Source organism: Musca vetustissima, unplaced genomic scaffold (assembly GCF_032173495.1).
Source record: "Musca vetustissima isolate MV318-11 ecotype Yass unplaced genomic scaffold, APGP_CSIRO_Mvet_v1 utg470, whole genome shotgun sequence".
NCBI classification, from domain to species: Eukaryota; Metazoa; Arthropoda; class Insecta; order Diptera; family Muscidae; genus Musca; species Musca vetustissima.
In genome coordinates, this window is record NW_026880041.1 from 203,811 (window position 1) to 229,606 (window position 25,796).

The 25,796-nt window shown below is 33.3% G+C and overlaps 1 protein-coding gene across 1 annotated transcript; it reads left to right on the forward strand.

Moving 5' to 3' along the window:
• Positions 1-17,252: 17,252 nt before the first annotated feature.
• LOC133325331 (elongation of very long chain fatty acids protein AAEL008004-like) lies at positions 17,253-18,455 on the forward strand. The gene is made up of 5 exons (XM_061534116.1): positions 17,253-17,323; positions 17,414-17,604; positions 17,690-17,764; positions 17,826-18,125; positions 18,195-18,455. The coding sequence occupies exons 1-5, from the start codon at positions 17,263-17,265 to the stop codon at positions 18,453-18,455; spliced, it is 888 nt and encodes a 295-aa protein (XP_061390100.1). The 5' UTR covers positions 17,253-17,262.
• Positions 18,456-25,796: the final 7,341 nt, after the last annotated feature.

Below are 25,796 nucleotides of genomic sequence, written 5' to 3' on the forward strand. Positions count from 1 at the left end.
TATTCATTCAACGACTTAACATTGATGGTGGGCATTTATTGTACAGGACATGCAAATGTTTACCTTGTACACTCTTTAAAACTTTATTAGTGAGCAATAGTGAGAAATAATGTCTTTTATTTTTTTCTATTGAATACAAGTAAATAAAAACTCCAGAAAAATAAGTAAAAGTTAAATGAAATGTAAGAAAAATCGGCGGAATCTTCCTCAAGGGATATACAAAAATAGGCCTATGCAGAAAATTAGAGTACAAAGTTATATGAGGAGTACAAATAAGTATTTGCGGACATACATATGCACTTTTTTGGGACTTAAAGACTTTTCATTTGTTCTTTATGTTTTTGTGGACGTAGGTCATTTTCTTACAAATTGTCTCTCATTACATTTCTTAATTTCTGTAATAAATTTGTACTTTTGTTGATTTTTACATGATAATATTATTAAGTAGAGTAGAGATTGTTTATTAAAAAATATGAATAAAAATAATTAAAACGTCCTTAAGTTCGACAGGGCCGACCTTTTTATACTCACCGCCGCGAGGTGAACAGTCAAATTTTTAAATTGATAGGTATTTTTATATGGGTTTTATGCCCTGGTAAATAACTACCAAGAGAAATATCAAAAATAGAGACTATTGGAAATTTGGACTAGGACCTTGTACATACCGAAATCCTCAAATTGTCAAAAATTTAGTGTACAGTTTTGTTGGGTCTATACCAAATCGCGGACAGATAACGATAATTTTTTGTAAAAAAAGGATTGGACACACAATGAGAACCCAAAATAACAAATTAGAACCTACTCGGTTGAAAAACGTATCCAAAATACCGAAAAATGGGGTAAGGTAATATGGGGGAACTCCAAAACTTGGACCAATATTGATAATTTAGAGTCCTAAATATAAAATTACAGTCGTTTGAAAAACGTACCCAAACCTACCAAAATTTCGAATATTGGGCGGTACCCTAAAAAGTAGACCAATATTGATATTTTTTGTTGGAAGGTGTGCTACCCATAAGTACCTAAAATACCAAACTACAGACAATTCGGCTGAAAATCATGTCCAAAATCCTAAATATGAAATGTGGACTTAAAGCCTTTACGTGATGTTAAGTCAGTGACATGTGATGAATTGGACTTAGCGCCTTTACTCATCAATACAAAACAACAATAACAAAAGAGATAAATATATTTTAATTTTTTTAGATCGATGTATTTTGGCTTTTTATACATAACTGTATCAAAATCTCAATTTCTAGATAAATGGACTTGTGTCCTTTTCAAATTAAGCCAGCGAAAATGTTTTAAATATTTTGTTAGTTACTGGCAGTATGAACATTTCCAACACTTTGCAAAGAAGGTTTATGCAAACGAGCGTTCGCACACACATTAAAAACACACAACAGTCATCGTCGTTCATTGCGTTGGTTATATATAAGGGGGCCAATATTGATTACTTCTCGGGAGGATATACTTAATGTGGACTGATAAAGGCCATTTTGGAACGTAACGGTTTAGTTTTGTATCTCGACACCCCCGAAGGTAGTAATATTACAACAGAAGTCTTAACATATTATAGGTTATGAACTGACAAGTTGTAGTACTGAATATCCCCCACACTATGGGGTATCCAATTCGAACCCAAATTAAAACGAATTTAAAAAAAGTGCGTTTAAAAACATCTAAATATTGAAAAAAGAAAAGTTCTGCTATATATAAATTTTGTCCTTATTAAGAATATATATACTCTATATGGGCGGAAATGACTATTTCGATGAGTTACAAAAAAAAAAAAAAAAAAAAAAAAAAAAAACATAACATAACATAACATACCCTTCATACTTTTGTGGATGGTGTAAAAACCAAAATATCTCGTCAATTAATTCGGGTAATTCGAATACTACTGTATAATTCGACACACTCATTGTGTAAAACATGTTCGTGTACGAACTTGCCGCATTTGTTCAAACTTTGTGTGTTACAACATACATTCATACCGAAGTAAACATACACAATAAATACCGGTTCGTCGAGTCTGAAACGTGGATTGTATGAATCAAACGAATACACAACAAATTCGAAACTCTCATACCTGAAGCAATTCATATTTGTTGTACCCTCACTCATTGGACTTCATTTCAAACAAATTTATAGAATAGAAGCCATTACTTTGTGTGAGTGACTCATGGGTGGTGTTTTTGTGCATTCATGCAGATGTCTAGTACCTATATCCGCCGTTTTATTGGGCGGAATTGAACATGGCTGGGCTCATTAGATCCGGCACGTTAAAAAACTAAAATCACGCGGGGTTCCACGACATTTGAGTGGACTTTCTTAAATTTAGACTCAAAAAATAGGTTTTTTGTAAAAATTATCGCACCAAATTTTCGTCTTTGGAATCCAATTGCAAAGAAGCTACGGTAGGCACATTCATGAGATACACACCAAACGACTACAATCTTATAATCAGTTTAGCCCATTATCTGGCTGCACGTCCTGATTATAAGAAAAATTCAAAAAACACCGAAAATCCGGCATCCGTTTTGGGTGGATGCAGTGATAATATCGAAAAATCATACATTAGAACCATATTGTCCATGGGGTATTCTGCAACTTAGTCACTGATCACATGTGCGTGCGTTTAGCCACAAATCAGGAAGGAACACAAAAAACTCCTTGGCTTCAGCACATTTTTACCCATTTTTTTACATTACCACCATCCAAGTTTCCACCAAACCTTATATTTGTTTCCAATATTTTAAGACATGACAAGAACATTTTATTTTATAAAAATGAATTTAAATTATATGCAATATGCTCATATGTCGCGAGTTATAAGCTTGCAAACCTCAGTTTCAAGGAATTTAAAAGATTTTTGTAATTTCCCATAATATATATATATATATATATATAACTGTGTACTAAAAATTTATAAATGGTACTAAATTCAGTAAATTGGTGTTAAGTGAATGGATAGAGTTTTAATATTTCAATCGAGCATTAGTAAATAGGTTTAGTACAAGGAACGAAAAATACAGCATTATACTAAAATTAGTAAATTTGGTATGAAGTAAACGAATAGAGCTGACATTTTTAAAATTGGTATGGGAAAGTGTACATTTGATACCAAAAAATATTACACGCAACTACATTAGTTTACATAATATAATAGCAAGTTTGTTTATTGGTTCAGGTGTATAATTGAACAATATGATTCCAAATTTTAGTATAACTTTTTCCATGGTACATAACAAGAGGTAGAATTACTTAATGAAATTAAGAAAATCTGTAGTTAAGTGTAATGTCATATTTACTTATAAACCAGCACAGGTTAAAACATGTCCCATGGGCTGTCGGTGTGTGTCAAATTGTTCACACATACAATTATAAAAGAGAAACATTTGAAAAAAAAAATATTTTCAAAATTGTCGTTCATTCCTTTACTATACTATGGCGGGAGGCCATTTAACTATAGAAAACCTGAAATGAATATAATTCTGTAGAATACTAAGGTTCGCCTTTATTGCGCCTCAATTTTAAAGCTTACGTAAAGTGCGGGATATAAAATAGAGTTCCCTTTATATATATTCAATATATTCTAGATTTGGTAAAGATAAGAGGTTGTGCAAAGTTTGGTTCAAATGGGACATTCCCAAGGCTTGATTTTGTATTTATAAATATTGAAAATTTCGGTCATTTGTAAGGATAACAGGTTGTGCAAAGTATATTTCAAATCGGACATTCGATTAGCCTGATATTGGATTCAAATATTAAGACGTGCAAAGTTTGGATGAAATCGATTATTCCCTTCGAAAGTTATCGTGCGCACCAGCCAGCCAGACAGACGGACATGTTTAAATCGACTCCAAATTTTTTAAAACGGATTAGGTCCAAAGAAACATGGAATCTAAAACCAATATTTCGATGAGGAACATTTTCACCGTATCAAAGTGTAAATACCCTCATTAGCCATAAGGCTGAGGTTATAATGACAAAACAATTGTTCTGTTTTTGTTTTGGCATAGCGAATTTACAGCGAAGAGAGCAACATTGCTTATTACTAGATCCTAACTCCAAATTTCAGGATTCCAGCTCTATCGATTCACCAAAATTAAAATTATTTCAAATTTCAGTGTCACCAAAGATATTATATTAACATTACGTACTTTTCATAAGCATAAGTACACATTTCCTAAACTATCTACTTATTCCTATCCTACACTCCGAAGGTATTCCAACATATGTGATGCATTTTTTTTAATATATTAATTTCATTTCATGGTATATTTACACAAGGTAGTCTCATGCAGACATATGATTTCAAATTTTTCATAATTTTGCTTTTGACAACATTCAGCTTTCAAAATTAAAATGAAAATATCCTCCTTCAAAATATACGCACAACACGTGCGTACAAAATGTTTAAGATCTTGAAGTTCCCAGCCTCTATAATTCATAAATATAAGTTGCAACATCTATAGTTATACCTTAAGAACAATATTAAAATTTAGATATTTGTTTATAGAAAGCACACATTTTTTATTTATTTTTTTTAAATATGTCATTCGCCATGCATAATATTTTCTGGAATTTATTTTTTATTTTTCAAAGAATTTGAAATTGATAGATGAGTTCCAAATTAAAAAGGGTTTGCCATTATTAATTTCTCAAGTGAGACTACCTTTTGTAATTATGCCATGATTTCATTTAAACCAGTAAGGAAAGTAGTAAAGTCGGACTGGGCCGACCCTATGATACCCTTCACCACTTTGGGTATATTGTACATATGTATCCTTACACTTGCAATTTTAATGTTCCTTCGAAGAAACGTACTCATGTCTTTCTGTAACCTGTGGTAAGTTTAGTTTCATTCGGGCAGATCTAGAGTCGTCTGCGTACGATGGGACAAATTTATGGACAAGGACTTATAGCAAAATAAATAAAATTAAAATTAAAAATCTGCACCAATTTCAACGAAACGCAACAACGTCATTCAAGTCCCAATTTGATACGTTGTGCAAAATGTCGTGTTAATCGGACAAACATTAGGAGTTTGGTGTACCATTTATGTAAAATCGGACGAATATATATGTATATGTGGGAGCAATATCGAAATCTGAACCGATTTTCCGAAACCTAACACAAATCATTCTAGACTCGTTTCAGTATGCTATGCCAAATTTGTACAAACGATTTTCACGATTTACATAAAATCGGACGAAAATATATATGGGAGCTATATCTAAGTCTGAAACGATTTTCACGTATCTTAACATTCATCGTTCTAGACTTAATTCTGTGCGGTATGCCAAATTTCTTTGAAATCGAAAGTTATATAGGGACTTTGATGCACCATTTTCATAAAATCGGACGAAAATATATATGGGAGCTATATCTAAATTTGAACCGTTTTTCCCGAAATTTAGCACTTATCATTTTAAACTCAATTCATTACGCTATGCCAAAATTCGTGCAAATCGAAGGATATTAAAGGATTTTGGTGCTCTATTTACCTAAAATCGGACGAAAATATATATGGGAGCTATATCTAAATCTGGACCGATTTTCAGGAAACTTAACACACATCTTTCTAGACCTTATTCAGTACGCTGTGCCAAATTTCTTGCAAATCTAAAGATATATAGGGACTTTGGTGCACCATTTACCTTAAATCGGACGAAAATATATATGGGAGCTATATCTAAATCTTAACTGATTTTTCCCAATTTCAATAGGGTTCGTCCTTGGGCCAAATAAGTGAGCTGTGCCAAATTTCATCCAAATCGGATAATAAATGCGACCTGTACTTTGTTTACAATTTAACATGGACAGACAGACAGACGGACGGACGGACATGCATAAATCGATTTAAAAAGTGATTCTATGCATATTCTCAAAAGGAACCATGTGTCTATCTCGTTTCCTTTTGTCTGTTACAAACATATGCACAAAGACATAATACCCTGTACCACAGTGTGGTGAAGGGTTATAAAAATGTTATAAATTTTTTTTAGCCCTACCCGTTCACCAAATTTTTAGTACTTTTCGTGCCGTTCTAGTACGAATTTCCAAAAACTCAGCCTTTTCTGACACCTTCGGACTAAGAATTACCCTTAGTCAAATAGTCAGTAAGTCACTTTACTATTTTATTAATACAGATTGTTGGTGTCATGTTTGAAACGGATTTCTATCAAACCTTTTGGTTTGTTTGCGATTCGTATGCAGCAACGACATCTAGAGAGAAATATTTTTTCAAAGGCGAATTTTTATCCACTGTCAACTGTGATTGAAAACTTATGCATCGAATGGACTCCTAAAAGTATACTTCACAACTGACTTTTTTCTAGCTATTATTGTTTTGTTTTCTTTTTGGTTTCCCTATAAGGTATGAATGTCTATATTTGCAGCAAGCGCTCTGTACGAAAAATATATCATTTTGGAGTGAGTACCAAAAGATACCAGAGTTTCGAAGATAAAGGAATAATGACAACATAACCGGAAATCTAAGAATTATATTGGCGACTATTTCAAAACACGAAATAGTCGCCAAGATAATTTTGGCATAATTTTGTAAGAAATGTGGACTGACGTTTCCATCGCCATACAAACCTTTGACGTGGTTTGTAGGCCGTTGTTTTTTAGGAATAAGTGAAAGCCCTTTAATCTTTTAGATTGCTCTGCCGGTAACGGTAATGTTACAGAATTAGACGACAGGCCACGCTACGTTCGCTTCACCATGAGCTGGACATTTAAAATACATACGTAAAATCAATCGGAACTTTTGGTAATTATTTAGTAGGAAGATTTGACCTCCAATAAAAATAAATGTTTAAAATATCAAACGCAGTCAATTCGGTTGATTAACGCCCTCAAGCTACCAAAATTTGGGAGTTTATAGTCAGTATTGATCGTTTTTGGTAGCACGATGTGGTAGGAATAATTTGCTGAAATGAGCTCACACTCCTTTAATTAGCGAAATTTAGGAGGTACCATTATTAATTAGCAATTTATGTGCACAATTTTAGTGCATTATCTTCAATATTGGCTACATGGCATGGCATGACATGGCTAAATCGATAGGTTTTATAATTGGAATGACTCCACCTGGTGGACAGTATAAAATATAAAAAATGTGTTTTCTGGGATGGTTAAAATGATTTGTTAAAATAATCAAAACAATGGCCCAAGCTATTTCAGTGACATAACAATTTTAATTCGCTATACAAATTTCATTTTAGCTTAAAACTGGACAATGACCAAAAAGCTGGCCAATCCAGCCAGGCTGGTAACCCTATATACCACGGCAGTTCTAATTTCGTTACACTTGTTTGTTCCAAATATTCCACACTCGACTGACTCGCACACAGTCAACTACAACGGAAACGCCTGAATGTGGAATCTGAAATTTTGTACGTTGTTTGGAAATTAAACTTAATTTATTTTCAGGATTTCGTAAATCCACGTCTTAAAATGTGTGTATAAGAGGATAGTTAGGTTTTGAAATAAAATAGTTACTATTGGATGACGGAAAAGAAGTTTAATATTAAATTATGGTTTTGTACATTTGTACATTGTTCCAAGTGGTACTAAAAATATTACATTCGGATCTACTATATCATATCAATTTTGGTAAAAAATAGTCTTAACAGTAGAATTAGGGATTCACATAATATCAGACATATAGTACACTTTTAGAAAATACATTTTGCGTATCCTAAATATCTGGAAAATATACCTTCTTTTAAAGCAATCAACGTTGTGGATGCAAGGTAATATTAGGATTACAATGCTATCCCAATAATACCTTCGCTTTCCAAAAATGGAATTACAAGCAAAAATAGTTCGAAAGAAATCGAAAAACAACCAGAAGGCTGGAATTGTAACGGATTTTATTTGTTTCTGTGCGTTTTGTCGTTTTTGTGTGAGATCGTTATATTGAATACAAATGATTTGAGTAGCATCGTTGTAATGTAAATGCTCCATCGTAAGATCGCATAACCGTTAAACCGGAATTCTACTGTATATATCTTGTGTTTGAGGTGGTTGAAGTTATTTGTTAAATAATTTAAAGAATAGTGGGCCAAAATATATTTTTATTTTTTGCGAAATATACCATGTTTTTTTAATGTATTTGAATTTTAATCGTGATACAGAAGTATGTAAATAGAGTTGTGTATGTATGCATATTCAAATACATGCCGTTGATCAATGTTACTTCCGCATATCGAAAATCAGATTAATTTTATTATGAACTGCGGTCAAACGATTGAAAACAAATTAGTCTGTGTGTATGCGACACAACTTTAAACGGTTATAACGGCCATACACATATTGGTGTTGGGCCAATATAAAACCGGTTTTAAAATTAGAAAATACTCCATATTGTGCCACTATGTAGGTTAGTGGTGGTAAATTAACAAGAATTTTACATGGTAATATAAATTAATCAAAATCCGTTCACAATCCACAAAAATATATACACTCCAACAACGAGGTCTTGTCCCACATTTCTTAAAAAAAGGAAAGTACTCAATGCAAAACGCATCGTGGTTATACAATCGTCAAACTACGGAATTGTTAATAAACGAAATTATCATATTGGGGCTTATAAGAATTCTCAAGCAATTTAAGAGATACAATTAAATCTAGTAAATGTCACTGTTTGGTGCGCTCGTTGTTCTGAATGTGTGATAGGACTTTATTTCTTCGAAATCGGCGATGGAACGAATGTCATCGTCAATCCGTAGCTTTTTTGTCTACCATTAAACAATGCTCATATTGCAAGAGACATTTTTCGTAGTGGCGATATCAACTGGCCTCATGCGACTTGACACCTTCAACCCTTGGGCACTTAGAATACCACAAATTCGTCAAGTTATGGCTGGTAGTGGAAATTATATTTTAAAAGAACCAATGCGTGGAGTCGGTTTAAATAATGTAGTGTTTTACACATAATGTCAGCACCCCAAACTAAAAAAGATATATCATATCATTTATTTACGTTTACTTTTAAACTCTATACAAATATATATATATATATATATATATATTTTTTTTTTGATTCCGAATCCGTTCGCGACTTAATTCTTGGTTGATGTGCGCATAAGTTATCGAGGTTTTAATTATGGGCATAAGAAAATAATCTTAAAATAACGCTGTTTACTATATTGACCAAAAACGTTGATATATGACTTTCTTCGTAAAATATAATGGCGAAAAAGTTTCACATTTCTGCGAAATATGAGAAAAATAATAAAAGTATAGAATATTTCTTAAAATGAATTTAAAGCAGGGAAATCATTTCACGAGTTCTATTTTTTCCTTCAGAAAATAAACATAAATGATTTGGTACCAGCTATGTAACCTTTCACCTAATCGTCAGGGGATGATTCTTTAGTTTATATTCTAGATTTTATACACTAAGCTATTTTATTTTTGACGGAAAAAATTTTGGTTCGAAGAAATAATGCCATCATATTTATTTTTACAATTATATACAAGAAATTTCAGAAAAAATATTGGGGTTATTCTTCTATTATACCCGAATTAGACCAAAAAATGTACATTTATAAAAATAATCAAGGTAGCCTCGTGCAGACGTATGATTCCAATTTATCCATAATTTTACTTTTTTTAACAATATCCTCCTCAGAAATGTACGCACAACACATGTTCACACAACACATAAAAACGGTTTAATATTATCTCTACCTATATAATACATAAATATAAGTTGTAGCATTTATAGTTACATCTTAAGAGCAATGATGGTAAAAAATGACACATTTCTTACAAGTACTAATTAAAAAATAAGCGTGTCTGTATATAGCATGAATATTTATTATATTATTTATTTATACTATTATGAAAACAATTACCTTCTGTAACTATGCCATGGTGTAATCCTTAGAGTAACTTCGGGTAATGTGGACTAGGAGTCTAATGTGGACCACCCCCCTTATCTAAGAAAATGCTTGAAATATGTCAATGTCGCTTTAATAAATGTTTTCCTAATTAGTGAAAACAAACATCAAACATGGTTTTTAATAAATAATTGCAATGTTGAAAATTTAGTAGGTGAAAATGTAGCTCTGATTGTAAAAGTGCGATTTGAACATTTTTTAGCACTGTAGTCGAACGTTTTTGCAAAATAGTCGAACACTTGGTTTTTCTCGAATATAAAGAAGTTATGTGGTTTTCTTGTTTTCTTTAACAAAAATATACGTTTAGCTGTAATTACAAACAGTGTATTTTAATTTTTATTCATTTTTGAAGGCGATAATTATTTTTAAATAAAAATATTCAATGTCGCGTAATGTGGACCACTATAAAAAAGTGGGACCTTTTTATGAGGACGAGTTCGAAACATGGGTGAATTTAATATGCGAGGAGGTATTCTATCCTCTGAAAACTCAATATGCGAAATTACAGGTGCCTCGGTTGGATAATGAAGCAAGGACCTTCAAAATACCGCAAATGGGGCGGTACCCTTAAATGGGGGCTATTCCAAAACATTAACCCATATATTTTTACATTCATTGTTACCCAAGAGTGCAATAAATGGAAATTTATCGCAAAAAATCCACAACCTACCTTTTATTTACCGATCCACATTACCCGTCAAGTTATTTTTATTCGCAGTTTAGAGTTTTTTGAAATATAATGCAATAATATTTTTATAGGCAAATATATATAATTTTTGACCCGGAATATATTTAGCCAACAAATCTACTATGTTGTGAAAACAAATCGTTTTTATTTTTTACCGCTGTTACGCCCAGAATATCAAAAAAGAAAATGGTGGTCCACATTACCCGAAGTTACTCTAAAATCATTTGATGCGCATGTGGTTTCCAGGAAGTACTGAATTCTATCTTCCAATCCAGATATATTTTGCGAAATTTCATTTGATGGCTAAGATGTACTACATGTTGCATTGAAGTACCAAAAAACTCGTATAACTCGAATGATTTTCGAAAGGTCCATATGCTCAGTGTTGCCAAAACTTGATTGGGGAAAAATGCTTGTTTAAAAATATGCTAAAATGTGCTAACATTTTTAGAAAAGTGCTAAAACTGAATATAAAAAATTTGTTTAGTTTTTAATGAGATTTACATTTCTTAGAAAATTATGTATATACTTAAATACGAATAAGGAAATTGAAATTAACAGCTATGTTGTGATGTTATTATAAGTAGTTGTGTTCCAACAGTTTGTAACCTCACGAAATATTGGTCCTGGACTCACATTTTAGTATACGAATCATCATATCTCGACTAGCTGAGCCGTAATAGATATGTGTGTCTGTCCACTAACATTTGTGAACAAAGTAGCAGTCACAGCTGTGAAACAATTGTAACGAAATTTTGCATATCCGGTACTGGGCAGTGGACACTTATTGTGTTTGGTGAAATCGGTCAATATTGGTTGAAGTCAACCAAAAGCATTTTATATTCGTTTCTCGCCTTTTAAAGATCACAAAATTGTACATGGGGGAAACGCTAATGAATAAGCATATTGAGAGGGATTGCAAAATTGGCATTCTATGCCGTATAGGGTAAGTGCACCAATAGTCGGCACTTTAAGAATTTTCGCTTTTTTAACGTTTCACCATTCCAAGTGCATCTTTTCCACGATGTTGTACTTAGGTTCATCTGTTTCTAAATTTTGTTTACTCCCCGATGGAATACAAATTTGTTTAATTAATTTGTATTAAAGTAGATTAAATTAATAATTATGTAAAATAGTGCCTTTGTGCCAATAGTCGGCACTTTTTCCCAATGGTCGGCATGTTATGTTCCAATAGTCGGCATGTCGCATTTTAGTTAAACAAAAATTATATATTTATTCGATTTTTCTGCTATTTGCAATAATAAATTATTACTACAGGACGTTTCTATCGGTTTTGTATTGAAAAAGTTATATAAAATAATATTATTTATTAAAATATTACAATTATAAAATATGGTGCCGACTTTGGGAATCTGTTATCCTATTTTCGGCATGGCTAAATAAGACATTTCATAGGTTAAAAAAATTAAAGATTAAACAAAGTTTTCCATTATGTAAAACCACTCAAAACAGTTTTTTTTTTATAAATTAATCGTTATTTAGAGCACTTATTTAACATGTTTTCCAATTTTGAGCCAAAATGATCGGAAAGGTGCTTTTTATTCACCCATATGTCGACTATAGGAAAACCTTCAAAAAATTTGTTCCTAAGGGCGGCATCGATAAAAATATCATAATCACAAATATTTTTTAATGATTTTAAATTCTAATGTATTCTCCTCTATGTTCTTTACAATTACGAAGAAGATTCTTGTGAAAAATATATAATTTTAATATAGTTACAGTCTTTTGAAATCGACATGCCTACTATTTTTTTCTTAAGAAACATGAATTTTCGCTAGTTTTGACAAACCTCATTGACTAAATGCCAAATTTTGACTGAATAAATGTACTTAGCTCAATTAAATTTTATCCAGAGATAGGTTGGAGTGTTATTGAAGATTATTCAAGGTATTTTTCATATTTAGTTATATGATTTTTTAGTTATTTGAAGTTATATAAAACAGATGCCGACTATTGGTACATGCCGGAATTAGGTGCGTCTACCCTACATTTATTCTAGAAAGACAGAGACCGGGTGTAGGAGTTATACGTAACGGATGATATTTAGGAGATAAAATGAACCAAAAAATAGTGGTTTTTGCCCCGATGCCGCTTTTATAACCCACACAGCAATAAACCAATAAATACGGGAAGAAGTAAAGCCAAGAGATATAAAGGTGATTTTTAAATGTATTTAAATTATACTGATTTATACCCGCATCATAGGTGGAGTGTATAAATTTGTCATTCCCTTTGCAAAACCTCGAAATATTCACCGGAGAACCCACAAAGTATATATATATAAATGTTAAAATCACGATAGAGATCGCAATATTGCTAGTACTCCTTGCTAGTACTCCTAGGTGCTAGATCATTTTTTTTGGTGCTAAATGAGTTTAAAAAGTGCTAAATCTAGCACTAAAAGTTCTAAATTGGCAACACTGCATATGCCTTTAACGGCATTCCAATTTCGGTGTGCACCATAAAAAATACAACGATCTACCTAGTTCTTAATGGACCGCATTGACCATTAAGAACTTGGTTTTTAAAGGTTTTTGTCAGTTACGTCCTTTTAACTACAACATAATTGTAGTACAACAAAGTGAATAATAATTATCCCATTTAGACTAAAATTTGTACAGCGTACCAAATTGAGTCCGGAGTGACGTGTGTTAAGTTTGGTTGAAATCGGTTCAGATTTAGACATAGCTTCCACACATATTTTCGTCAGATTTTGTGTAAATGATGCATTAAAGCCCCTATATTTATTTCTATTTGCACGAAATTTAGCATAGCGTACTGAATTGAGTCTAGAGTGATGTGTGTTAAGTTTCGTGAAAATCGGATTTAGACATAGCTCCCACACATACTTTCGTCAGATTTTGTGTTAATGGTGCATTACGCAAAATTTATTTGTTTCGATTTGCACGAAATTTTTCCTGAAAATCGGTTCAGATTTCGATATAGCTCCTATATACAGTTTCGACCGATTTTATGTAAATGTTGCACTAAATACATTAAATATTTCTCCGATAGCGAAAAAACTATGCACAGGGTACTTTTCCACCCAGTGGGACACAAAAATACCGAGCTGATTAGTTAAAAAAATGAAGAAAACCCTTAAAATACCGAATTTTGGGGTACCGCTATATGGGAGCTACCATAAAAAATTGGCCGATATATCTCATTTTCAACATCAAACATCCCAGAAGTAACATTAATATATGTTCAGAATTTCTATCTTCGATAATTCGAGCTTTAGTTTTTTACAGGAGTGTACTTACTTACGTCTGATTGCATTAATAAAAATATACTATTGTAGTTACGTCCGTTTGAATTTCTTTAATTAGATCGCAGTTTTTGACGTTAGATGTCTAAATTTTTGTGTGAACATGTAGTTTGATTAGACGAACAATAATCAAACAAAAAGTCAATTTCGGATTTTTCTGTAGTTACGTCCGTTTGCATTTAGGATGACGAAATGTTTTGTTTTTTTATTTTATTTTCAAAACATTACCACATTACACAACTTGAGTTACTGCTTTGACAAAATATTGCCCAGTTTGGGAATATAGCTCCGCAAAAACTTAGAGCTAAATGGTAGTTGTGTAGGGTTTCATTTCATTCTAACTTCTATCATTTGGAAGACACACCATATATGTCATGTTCCAATTTTGAAATTAGGAAATAACATGCACCGGTATAAGAAAGTGTGTAAAAAATAAATCTGAAGTGTGTAAAAAATACTTTACCAATATTACAGTTCGCACATTTCATTGACATTTGTTTAGTATCTACCGGCCAATGCGCAGAGCATAGCATGCCGTACACCCCGCTCATTTGAATTTCGGTCCGCTAAGACTAAACAAGAATTTATCAAGTTCAATGTCACGACTGATTGTGGCCAGCCAGCAAGAAGCAGCGCTTGGAGGCATTCGTCTATGGCCGAACAGTTATAACAGTAAAATTATCATCAAAACTTGACAGGACAGGAAATAAAGCAAAGTGGCTAAAAGAATACAGAAATCGAGAGTGAATCGTTATGTTTCAGTTCCGCGGTTGTTGGTAATAATACACACATAATTGCGAACCACAATGGATGATGACCGATAATGAAAACAAAACAAAACAAAACGAAAACAAATACAAACACCGACGTGGTGCGGCAGTGTGTGCGTCGCAGTAAATGATGAGCCCAATGTAGGTGATAATGAGCATCAAAAGTGTAGTGGAACGAACAATAGTACAGACACAAGAACCGCTAAATTTGACACACGTTCGACAACAACAACTTCCATTCTCGGTCGTTCTTATTTCTCTGTTCGTGTATTGGACCCAACGATTATTCCAAGGTACTTGACATCTATTGGTCATTGGCAATCGGCGTTTCTTGTTTGGTATCGAGTGCAGAGTCTCAGCTGCATTATTGTATTTGCGAAGAAGACGTTTGGCATGACACACACACACACGCTGTACTCAAAGAGGGGAGTATACAAGTGTCCAAACTATTGTCAAAGAGCAGACACACTGGTCGCTAGCACCCATCCACCCATACAATAAACTCACAGACAGTCATTAACACACACTAGCACATAGTGTTACCCAGCTGGGTGGTAGGGCACCAACAGTTTAGCCAAGTAATGTTAGCTGGTAGCACAGCATCGATTGTATACTTAGTGCCGTACACATTCAGTCAGTAGATCAGTTGGTGAATGGGAACCGTGGGAAGCGGATGTCAAAGGTTTCGAGTGTAGTGAACAAAATAGTAAAGCGAAAATAAAACGTTCTCCTTGTCCGAAGATAGAGCCTCCAACTTGTTGTGCGTACGAACGTGAACGGATATAAACAAGTTGGATTCATACAATACAGACGAACAAATAAAAAAGGTGAGCCGTAGCCCCAAAAGGACGAAATTCGTATAATCTTAATCAAGTAAATGTGTTTGTGTGTGTGTTTGATTTGTTTCGATGCATTGGCCGCATAGTATGTCCAAGGTGGATCGCGAATGTTTCAATTCGCTCAGTCATCAAAACGATTAAAGCTGTGAATAAAATCGAAACAACAATAAAACAGAACATTTTCCGAGTCATTCTATTGCCATTCCACTAACCTATTGTGCGAACTATTTGGTGAATATGTACATGCGTCGATATGTGTGCATATCCACCTATGTGTGAAGTATCGGTGCGACACAAATCGAATACAAGAATGAAACATCTTCAATGCATGAATAAATGAAACGAAGGATTCTGTGCAAATCGGTTTCGGAAATGATTCTCTGTATCACCTCGGTTTGAAACCATATGTCTGTCCATTTCTAATGTATTATCCATGAACGGCATACAAATGTGCAAAATACCGTCAGTTCAATTTCAAAACGTCATATATTTCATTAATTTCATCATATACAGTTATTTTGTAGAATATATAATATTCATAACTACTTCTGAACGCCTAGCCATAGTATTTTTCAAATCCCGAAAACAATTTAACTAATAATATATTGCGGAAGCAAGAATCATTCTGAGATGAAACTATACGTTATTGTAAATCAATAATCGAAAAGTGTGTAGAAAGTTGTTCAAAAAAGCTGAATTTTTTCGTGACGGAATGACAACCTGCGCATGCTTTCCATGTCATTGTGGAGTGCAACGACTAGCTGCCAAAACAAATTAAAATTCTTACTTTCCTGAGCGTACACATGTGCTTGTATATATGTATATACGGAACTATCGCAACGTGTAACGTGCTGTACAGGCATAACCACAAGTACGGCCCAATTTACTGCGATTGCTTAACCTCTTCAAATCTCTGCAATGTCATGTCGGTCTACGCAAAGTGGTTTATGTTTAATTTGATGAGATCCATTCATCATCACACATTTCGTCGTCATACTCATGTGGCATGGGATGTTGTACCAGACACCCCGACCTGAATGGAGCCTCTGTTCTCTTTCGTCTTCTTTTCCATGGCCTCATTTGACAATTGGCGAATACTTTTTTGGAAGTAGTTGTCTTCACGACCGTCGTCTGTCACATAGTGGTGATATAAATGTACTATTTTAATACACACACTCACAAGCTCACACAGACGTTTGCGTATGTACTTCGTATTAATCTTCACAATAATAAATTACGGTTACATTACAATTATCAAAACAAAGCAATATCATAACGTTGTTTTGTTATTTTCTGTCGGTTTCAATAGTCTAGTTTCCATTAATTAAAACATACAAGTGGCCAAAAGACATTTTCAAGACAGGGGATTGGATTTTTTGGCGCTGGATATTGGCTAAATTCATTTCAACATTCATCATATTTCCAAATTATAGCGAAATACTTCGTTTCTGTCTGTGATAATTTTATCTTCTGTATTAAAGTGTTGGACATTTCGTAATTTTCATATGTATATTTTATGTTACCGCATATAAGGACAGCTGTAAATGCTGTGCTGATGTAATAGCCAAATCGATTAATTCAGGACGTAGAACACACATTCGTTATTCATTTATATACGTAGCTCAGCACCAGAGATACTGACATTAATAACCGTACCTATATAATGTTCCGTTTCAGATTTGATTTCGCTTGGGATAGACTATAATTGTTTAGACGCAGAAACCAAAGACTCAAATATTCAACCACAACAATGGAAACCATGAACGCCACCAAGACAGACTACTGGAACTTTCTATTTATCGAATTAGCCGGTGAGTACAGTAGGGAACAACATTCACCTTTGGAATCCGTTAAATCCATCATGTATTCTGATTTTGTTTATTTTTTGTTTGGATCCACAGATGAACGAACTAATGACTGGTTTTTGGTGAAATCACCAGTACCACTGTTTACATTGATTGGCTTATATTTATACTTTGTATTGTCATGGGGCCCCAAATACATGAAAGACCGCAAGCCATTCCGATTGGAGAAAACTCTGATGGTTTATAACTTCTTCCAAGTGGCCCTAAGTGTGTGGATGGTCTACGACGTAAGTACCAAGGAACTGTCCTATACCGAAAGAAGGGCCCAGGCAGGTTTAACTAAGGTAATATATTTATTGTTATTGGTTTTAGGGTGTGATGATTTGGAAGGATTATAACTGGAGATGTCAACCCGTCAACCGTTCCAGAACTCCCATGGCGTACCGGGTATATATCTACCTTCAATTGTTTTATCCGCGATTGGTTAATTGTATTTCTTGACTTTCAGGAAGCCCGAGGTGTTTACGTGTACTTCATCGCCAAAATTACAGAGCTGCTGGACACCATATTCTTCGTGCTACGCAAGAACGAACGCCAGGTGACATTCTTGCATGTATACCACCACTCTGTGATGCCATTAATTTCTTGGGGTGCTACCAAATACTTCCCTGGTGGTCATGGCACCTTTGTCGGCTGCATTAATTCCTTCGTACACATAATTATGTACACCTACTACTTCCTGTCGGCCTTTGGTCCTCAAATGCAAAAATATTTGTGGTGGAAGAAATACATCACCAACTTGCAAATGGTAATGTCGCCACCGATGGCATTCCAGTTGAACGAGATATTAATCCACGTTTTCATTATTTCATTTCAGATCCAATTCTGCATTATTTTCATCCACCAAACTCAGCTATTGTACACCGAATGCAATTACCCTCGCTGGTCCGTCTGCTTCACATTGCCGAATGCGGTCTTCTTCTTCTTCCTCTTCAAAGACTTCTACCAAAAGTCATATCAAAAGAAAACTGCTGCAGCAGCTGAACTCAAGCGTAAGGCCGCTGAACAGGCTGCTGCCAACAACAACAACAACAACATCAGCGGTTTCGTTCCAGCCGAGCCGAAGAAGGTCCTCTAAGTTGGCGACGAGGCCGGTACGAATAAAACGTCGTACACATTACGCCAGTCAAAACCTGTATTTACCTCAAAGATTGCACCTAACGCTAGAGAATATTTCTCAACCTTGCACACCACTCGCCATTGTTTCTACTTCGGTTAACGTCCAAATGACAGCAGCCGCTGCCTGTGCGTTCGTTCAGAGCCTTTTGCTGTGTTAAATATTCCATTGTATCTTTCGGTATTTTAATATTAAATTGTAGACCTCTCACAAGGGAGCAGTTGTTACCGTAGTCTTAAGTCATTGTCAGTGTAAATATCCCCTAGGGTTCTCGAGTAGCATTAAATGTTAATAATCATAAGTTTGAAGTACCGGTATTTAGATGATAAGTTTATGTGTCCTAACTTTGTTTTCGAAAATAAAGATACCACACTTTTTTGTATAAAACTAGCATCTGTTTACACGCTTACTTGGGGTCCTATGAAAAACGATTGTAACCGTGGGAGATATTAAATCGTATAACAAAATTCACCAACTACTACAGTCGAAATCGGATAAGCGTACGCCGGTTTATGGAAAAAAATTGGTTAATTTAAACAACAAATTATAAACTAGTATTTCGGATGAATTTTAAAAAACCTTTACTTCGCCTAAAAAAGAAGTCGGTTAATAGAAAATCCGTATAAGAGATACACTTTTTTTGCTAAAACACAAATATATATGAAAAGAGCGCCGTTTTAAAAAAAAAATAACATTTTGTAAAAGTAACGAAATTCATTAAATTGTTTTAAGTCCAAACCTAAAATAGTTGCACATTTTTCCAATCATAGAAACAAAATGTCGACGAAAAAAGTAAGTTCTTACTCAATTGATTTCATTATTAATTGAAAACTTCATTTAAGGGGACCCCCCATTCTCGGTGTCAAAAATGTTTTTGATATAATTATAATCTACACTAATTAATAAATGTCCCTACAAAATTTCAAGTTAAAATCTCAAGAACTCTTGAAGATATAGCCGATCGTGTCAGCATCAAGTGACGGCTGAAGGGCTTCTCAAACTTTAAAGACGTTTTTCTCTAAACATTTTCTTGCGAATGGCGGGCACGATAACTCAAAATGTTTACACGCTTTTCTGTGAGTTGAAGATCTTCCTTATTTCTTAACTTGGTTTTGGTAAAAAATCGGCGATTTTCCAAAAATATCTTTTCAAAGGTTCACCATTTCGTTAATTTTAGAGCGAAGTCAATAATCCTAGTTCATACGAGAGCCAGACATGTACTCTCTCTAACACCGTTCTTCTACATCAGTGGAGTATGTAGCTTTATCTGTTATAAATAAAATGGTAAACGCCACAAAAGTTGGGAACTTGTCCTTAAAGTACTAACAAGTGCTAAATATTCTGTACTTTAGAACGGATAAGAAGGAACCTGTTATTAAATACTAATTGGGAACTATGGCAGTAAACATTTCTATATAAATATTTTCCAGAAATATGTCCTAAAAGTACAACACATTAAATACAGCGGTATGGGTGGAGATAGAATTCTGAAACGGAATTTTCGGATTCTTTAATTACAAAAAAACAACAACAAAACAGTAAAAAATTTCTAAATTATTTTTCTTACAATTTACCAATCGCCATGCGTAACATTTATGATATTTATTTTTTTATTTTATTTGGTATTTATGGTATATGGTATTTATTTATTTATATTTATTTTTATCAATTTCTCAAATGAGACTACCCTGTATAGTTATGCCATTAACACACATCATTTTCGTAAACAATAGTTTTTCCAAGATTTGCATATTTTAACAAATTGATTTTTGAATAGGAAATCCGTTTCGACGGTTTTTATTGGAATTCAAATCAAAGCAACATAGTTTGACAAAATAGGTAGATATCACCTGGGAAATTACAAAAATCTTTTAAATTCCTTGAAACTGAGGTTTGCAAGCTTATAACTCGCGAAATATCAACATATTGCATATAATTTAAATTCATTTCTATAAAATGAAGTATTCTTGTCAAAATCTTAGAATATTGGTAATAAATAACAAGTCGCGTAGAAGCAGTGATTGTGGTAATGTAAAAAAATGGGTGAAAATGTGTTGAAGCCAACACGTTTTTTTGTGTTCTTTCCTGATTTGTGGCTAATCTACACAACGCACGCACATGTGATCAGTGACTAAGTGGAAGAATACCCCACGGACAATATGGTTGTAATGTATGATTTTTTGATACACCCATACACCCAAAAACGGATGCTGACATTTTGAAGCCGGATTTTGGGCGTTTTTTAATTTTTCTTATAATCAGGACGCGCATCCATATAATGGACTAAACTTATTATAGGATTGTAGAACTCGTGATTTTGCTTCATTTAGTGTATATCTCATGAATGTGCTCACCGTAGCTTATTTGCAATTGGGTTCCAAAGATGCAAATTTGGTGCGTACATTTTTATAAAAAACCCTGTTTTTTTGAGTCTAAATTTAAGAATTTCCATTCAAATGCCGTGGAACTCCGCATGATTTTAGTTTTTTTACGTGCCGAATCTAATGAGCCCAGCCAATTCTGCCCATAAAAGGGCCGATATAGGTACCTTGAATGTAGGAAAAACTGCAAAGTTTGACAAATTCGCGTATATAATCGCGTTATTGTTCGAATTCATTCATTACATTCATTCATGTTTGTGTTATCATATTCGCGAATCTGCGTGAAAATAGGTCAAAAATGCATCGATTCGCGAATAATATGCGTGTTTTATCCAGCATTGATTGTGGCGGCACATCCGCGGTTCTCAACCAATTCTTTTACAATGGGTGTACTTTTGTGTATTTTTATATGAGATTACTGAAATCTGATGCTAGTAAAAATCTTATGCACGTTGCGTAATTTTTAGCCATTTTTAGGGTTTTGCGGTTTATACGAATACCGTATGCGCATCAACTGATTTCAACGAATACGCGAACTGAATTCTTTTTAATGTTGAACATTTTCATATACTGTAACTGCAATATATTTGGTCATTTTTAAATTCAAAACTCTTAACAGAGGAGTCTACCGATATTTAACAATCATTTAAAAGAATTTCAAGAAGAAAGTGTCGCATATTTTAGAAGATTAAGGCAAAACCGTATTCCCTTAACAATACTAAAAAGTCAAAAATTAAAAAAACAAAAAACAATTTTTAAGTGATTATTTATACTCTTTCGAGTCGAGCTTAATGATCTAAGTTTTGCAATGAAAAGGAAAGCCAGGAGAAGAACGTACCCACCATTATGCGACGCACCACTTAGCGTTCTGAACCATCAACACACTTCCAAAACGGTTGAGCAAAAACATGTGTATACCATGGAAGCAATTGCAGTTGTGTGGATTAACTGTTTTTGTAAAATTCGAATAAAGCCAATTCGAACGAATTACTACCAAACCTTTATTTATATAAAAAATGTTTTTTGATTCTAAACAATGACAAATGACATATTTTTCAAAAACAAGGAGTTTGGTCGTAAGTCACTCGAATTCCATCGCTACAACAAAAATCTACTTTGAAAATGAACATTCCCTAATGAAGACAATTGTCGAACTTTGACAAATTTATTCGCATATGCAATTTAATTCGCATATGCAAGTTTCGCATCAGGGCGGAATAAATACAAGTTATCAACATACGACCTTTGTAAAGCCTCTTAGCCTAATATGCCTGATGAGCCGCTTAACCAACGGGGAAAGGCGTCGCATAATGGTGGGTACGTAGGTTCTTCTCCTGGCTTTCATTTTCATTGCAAAACTTATATCATTAATCACTTTCAAATGATCACTGCCCTTACAAGGCAAAATTCAAATAACAAAAATTGTGTGGCAATTCAAAAATTAATTTGCTCGCAAAAAATTTTTTCAAAAATTTTTTTATGGAATTTTAAAAGAATTTTGTAATTTCCCATATCGTTAGCTAAAATGCAAAAAGGAGTAACTAACAAAAATTGAAAATTGACTTTTCGAATGAATATTGTGAATGTCAATAAACTACATGTGTTGACAAAGTTTTACACGTCTGCGGTCAAAAAAGGAGCTTCTATTAACAAAAAACAAAAAGACGTAACTACAAGTGGGTTTATAATAATAATAATATAATAATTGAAAAACAATTTTGTTTTATTTAGGTATACATCTGTCAGTGTATTAAAAGTGAACTTAGAAAAATCTTCATTTGACATGTTTAGAGTTTTCATTCAAAACAGTTTTTTGCTTCTCCTACACAATTAAGCTTTTGTTAGTTACACTTTTTTGCATTTTAGCTAACGATATATCTGTTTTCCACAATATTTGATAAATTTTATTGCATTTGTACATAATTATCTGTAAAATAGAAATCAAGTATTACATACTTTCGACAGCCAACTATGATTTTTTATTCGAAAATATAAATATTTTGACATAATATGTAGATATCAGCCAGCCTTACTATATTTAACAAAAATAATAATACGTTCTGTTATAGCTGAATTTTGTTTAACTTATTTGGGGAAAACGTCGAAAGAGATAGTCAAATTTTAGATAGCGCTGATAAGGAAAAATACCAAAAAATAAAGAAAAAAAATTTTTGCTTCTTGCAGTTTCTGAAATAGAGACTTAGATTTTATACATTGCGGTTTTGTTACAAAAATTCAATTCAATGATGACAGAAACAAATATCAGCAACGAATAACGCTATACTGCGAAATTCATTGTCGCGGTATAGCCATTATCATATAAAGCCTATAATCATAAAATAAACGCTCTTCTTTCCTTCATCATTTCCGGAAGTAAAACTTTATACAAAGCCGAATGATGAATAGAAGACGATTAACGAAACCCCTAAACAATGACACTGTCCGCCAGTATTGTGATGTCTTGAAACTGGTTTTCCTACAAGTCTCTTGATAGTTTTAGATTTTGTTAACATTGGAAACTAATAAAGCCCTGTATCGATGTGTAGTGCCTTGAGAATCATTTCAACGATAAAAGTCGGAATATTCGATTTATTAGCAATGTTGGTCACAGTCGCACATTCTTATAATTAAATCGTCAAATATGCATAGTTGTTCGACAATCAGTAATCGATAAAAAAACTAACAGTCCAGATTGGTGGTTTATAATCGCTTTAAAGTTACAATATCATAAAATTTGTCCCATAAACCTTCAAATACCATATGTACATTTAGTTACAGAGGTCAATAATATACGGGATATTCCGGTATATGACCGTCAAATTTGGGGGTTCAGATGGGAATTGCGGTGTTCGAAAATAAACACTATGACACAATACCATAATATACTGTGAAGTACTTCGATAATGTATCATACTAGTACACTAACACTAAAATGCGAGGCACGATACCCAGTTGTTCAATAAATATCAATTGCCTGCTTATGTATAGTTATATAACTAGTTACTATGGTATCACGTTTCTTTATACCCAAAAATGGAACACAAAATATTCTATTGACTTCATTTGTTGATTAAAAACGTTTTCTCTTTCTGTAGTTACTGGTAATGCGAAAAGTAATGAATCGAAAAAAGCAAAACAGAAAAAACAATTGTCATTTTCTTCAGACTTTATAATTTTTTGAATTGTGAAAGCAAATGTTTAATAAAAATGTGTGTTTTATACAAAAATATAAGCAATCAATATTCACGATGTTGAAGATGAAGTGCCGTTTAAATAAAAATGTCAAGAATCTAAAATGCATATGTTGAATCCAAGGTAAGTTCTGGTTTTGCGATACAATAAATACATACGTATTTTTTTTCAACAAAATTATTCTACAGATTTTCAATAGATGCCAATTCAGAATCATCCAACAGATTGGGGGAACAAATAAAAGTTTGAAATACATAGGTAAATATTCTCCAAAAGCTTCTACTTAAGAGACCCATATCTTTAGTTATATTTTTTAAATTTCTATTTCAGATGCTTCAATATTTCGTAGAGGACAGATGCGAACTCTGGTTAATTGCGATAAACTTATTGCATTGTAGGTATATTTGTAAAAATGAAAGTAAGACCAGTGTGCATATCAACATAGAACGTAGCATATTTTTCGGCAGCCTGTTTTATTGACAATGTCTTTTTACTGGATGACAATGTCTCACTTATTACATAACGTATGCGTTGAGAGCCGTTTGATGCCTGTCCAGTTTCAAGCTAAGATGTAATTTGTCCAGCTAAATATAAGTATTTGCCAACAAATTGTACTAATAAATAATTTTATAATAACATGCAAACGGACTATCCGATTTTAACGAAAAGTTGTACAATATTTTTATTTTTACCAAGCCAAGATCAACATTGAAGTTGGGACCCATTGATCCACTCCTACTGGCACCTCACCCACAAAGGGTCAACATTTTTAATATTTATGAATCCAATATCAGACGAATAGAATGTCCGATTAGAACCCAATTTTGCACAACCTATTCTATTAATCAAACATAGATCAAGTTTGAAGATGAGAGTCATCGGTCCACTCCTTTTGGTACCTCCCCCTCAAATGATCGAAAATTTTCTATATATATAAATCCAATACCTGGCGATTCAAATGAACGATTTGAACCAAACTTTGCACAACCTATTATCTTTACCTAGAATAGATCAAGTTTGAAGATGGGACTCATTGATCCACCCCTTCTGGTACCTCCCCACAAATGGTCAAAAATTTCAATATTTATAAATTCAATATCAGACGAATTGAATGTCTGATTTGAACCAAGCTTTTCGCATTTTTTTAACTTAGAAGAAAAGATATACGATTAGAGTAACAGTTAATTTTTCGATTTATTTTATTGGTATATATATTTTTTTTAACTGAAAGACTTACATACATATACATAGGTATACCCATGTAACAGCCAGGTGCTACATGCTTACATACATTGTATGTGTGTACATGTGTACTACAAGGATTTCGTTTCATGATTTAAGAATGGCATTTCCGTTTCTTCTTTTTACCTATGGACCACTAATGACACAATGCGTGATGTGTGCCTCCTATTCGTACAAATTACAATATATTTACAAACTAAAATAAAATAAAAAACAATCGAACACGAATTCATCTAATTCACTTGCAGAATACATCCCGACCACGACCATGACTCAGAACAAGGACCGGCATGACTAACCGATACAAAGGCCTAACTGAAAGAAGAAACGAAAAATGCCCCGTCATATTGGTTTTGAAATCAGACCTACTTACGAAGTAACTAAACAACAAAATACTAAAAGTAGAAAAATGGAAATAAAGCAAATCGACGACACATATTTGTATGATGGCTTAAAACTAGTTAAACTTAAGTGTACTATGATAAAA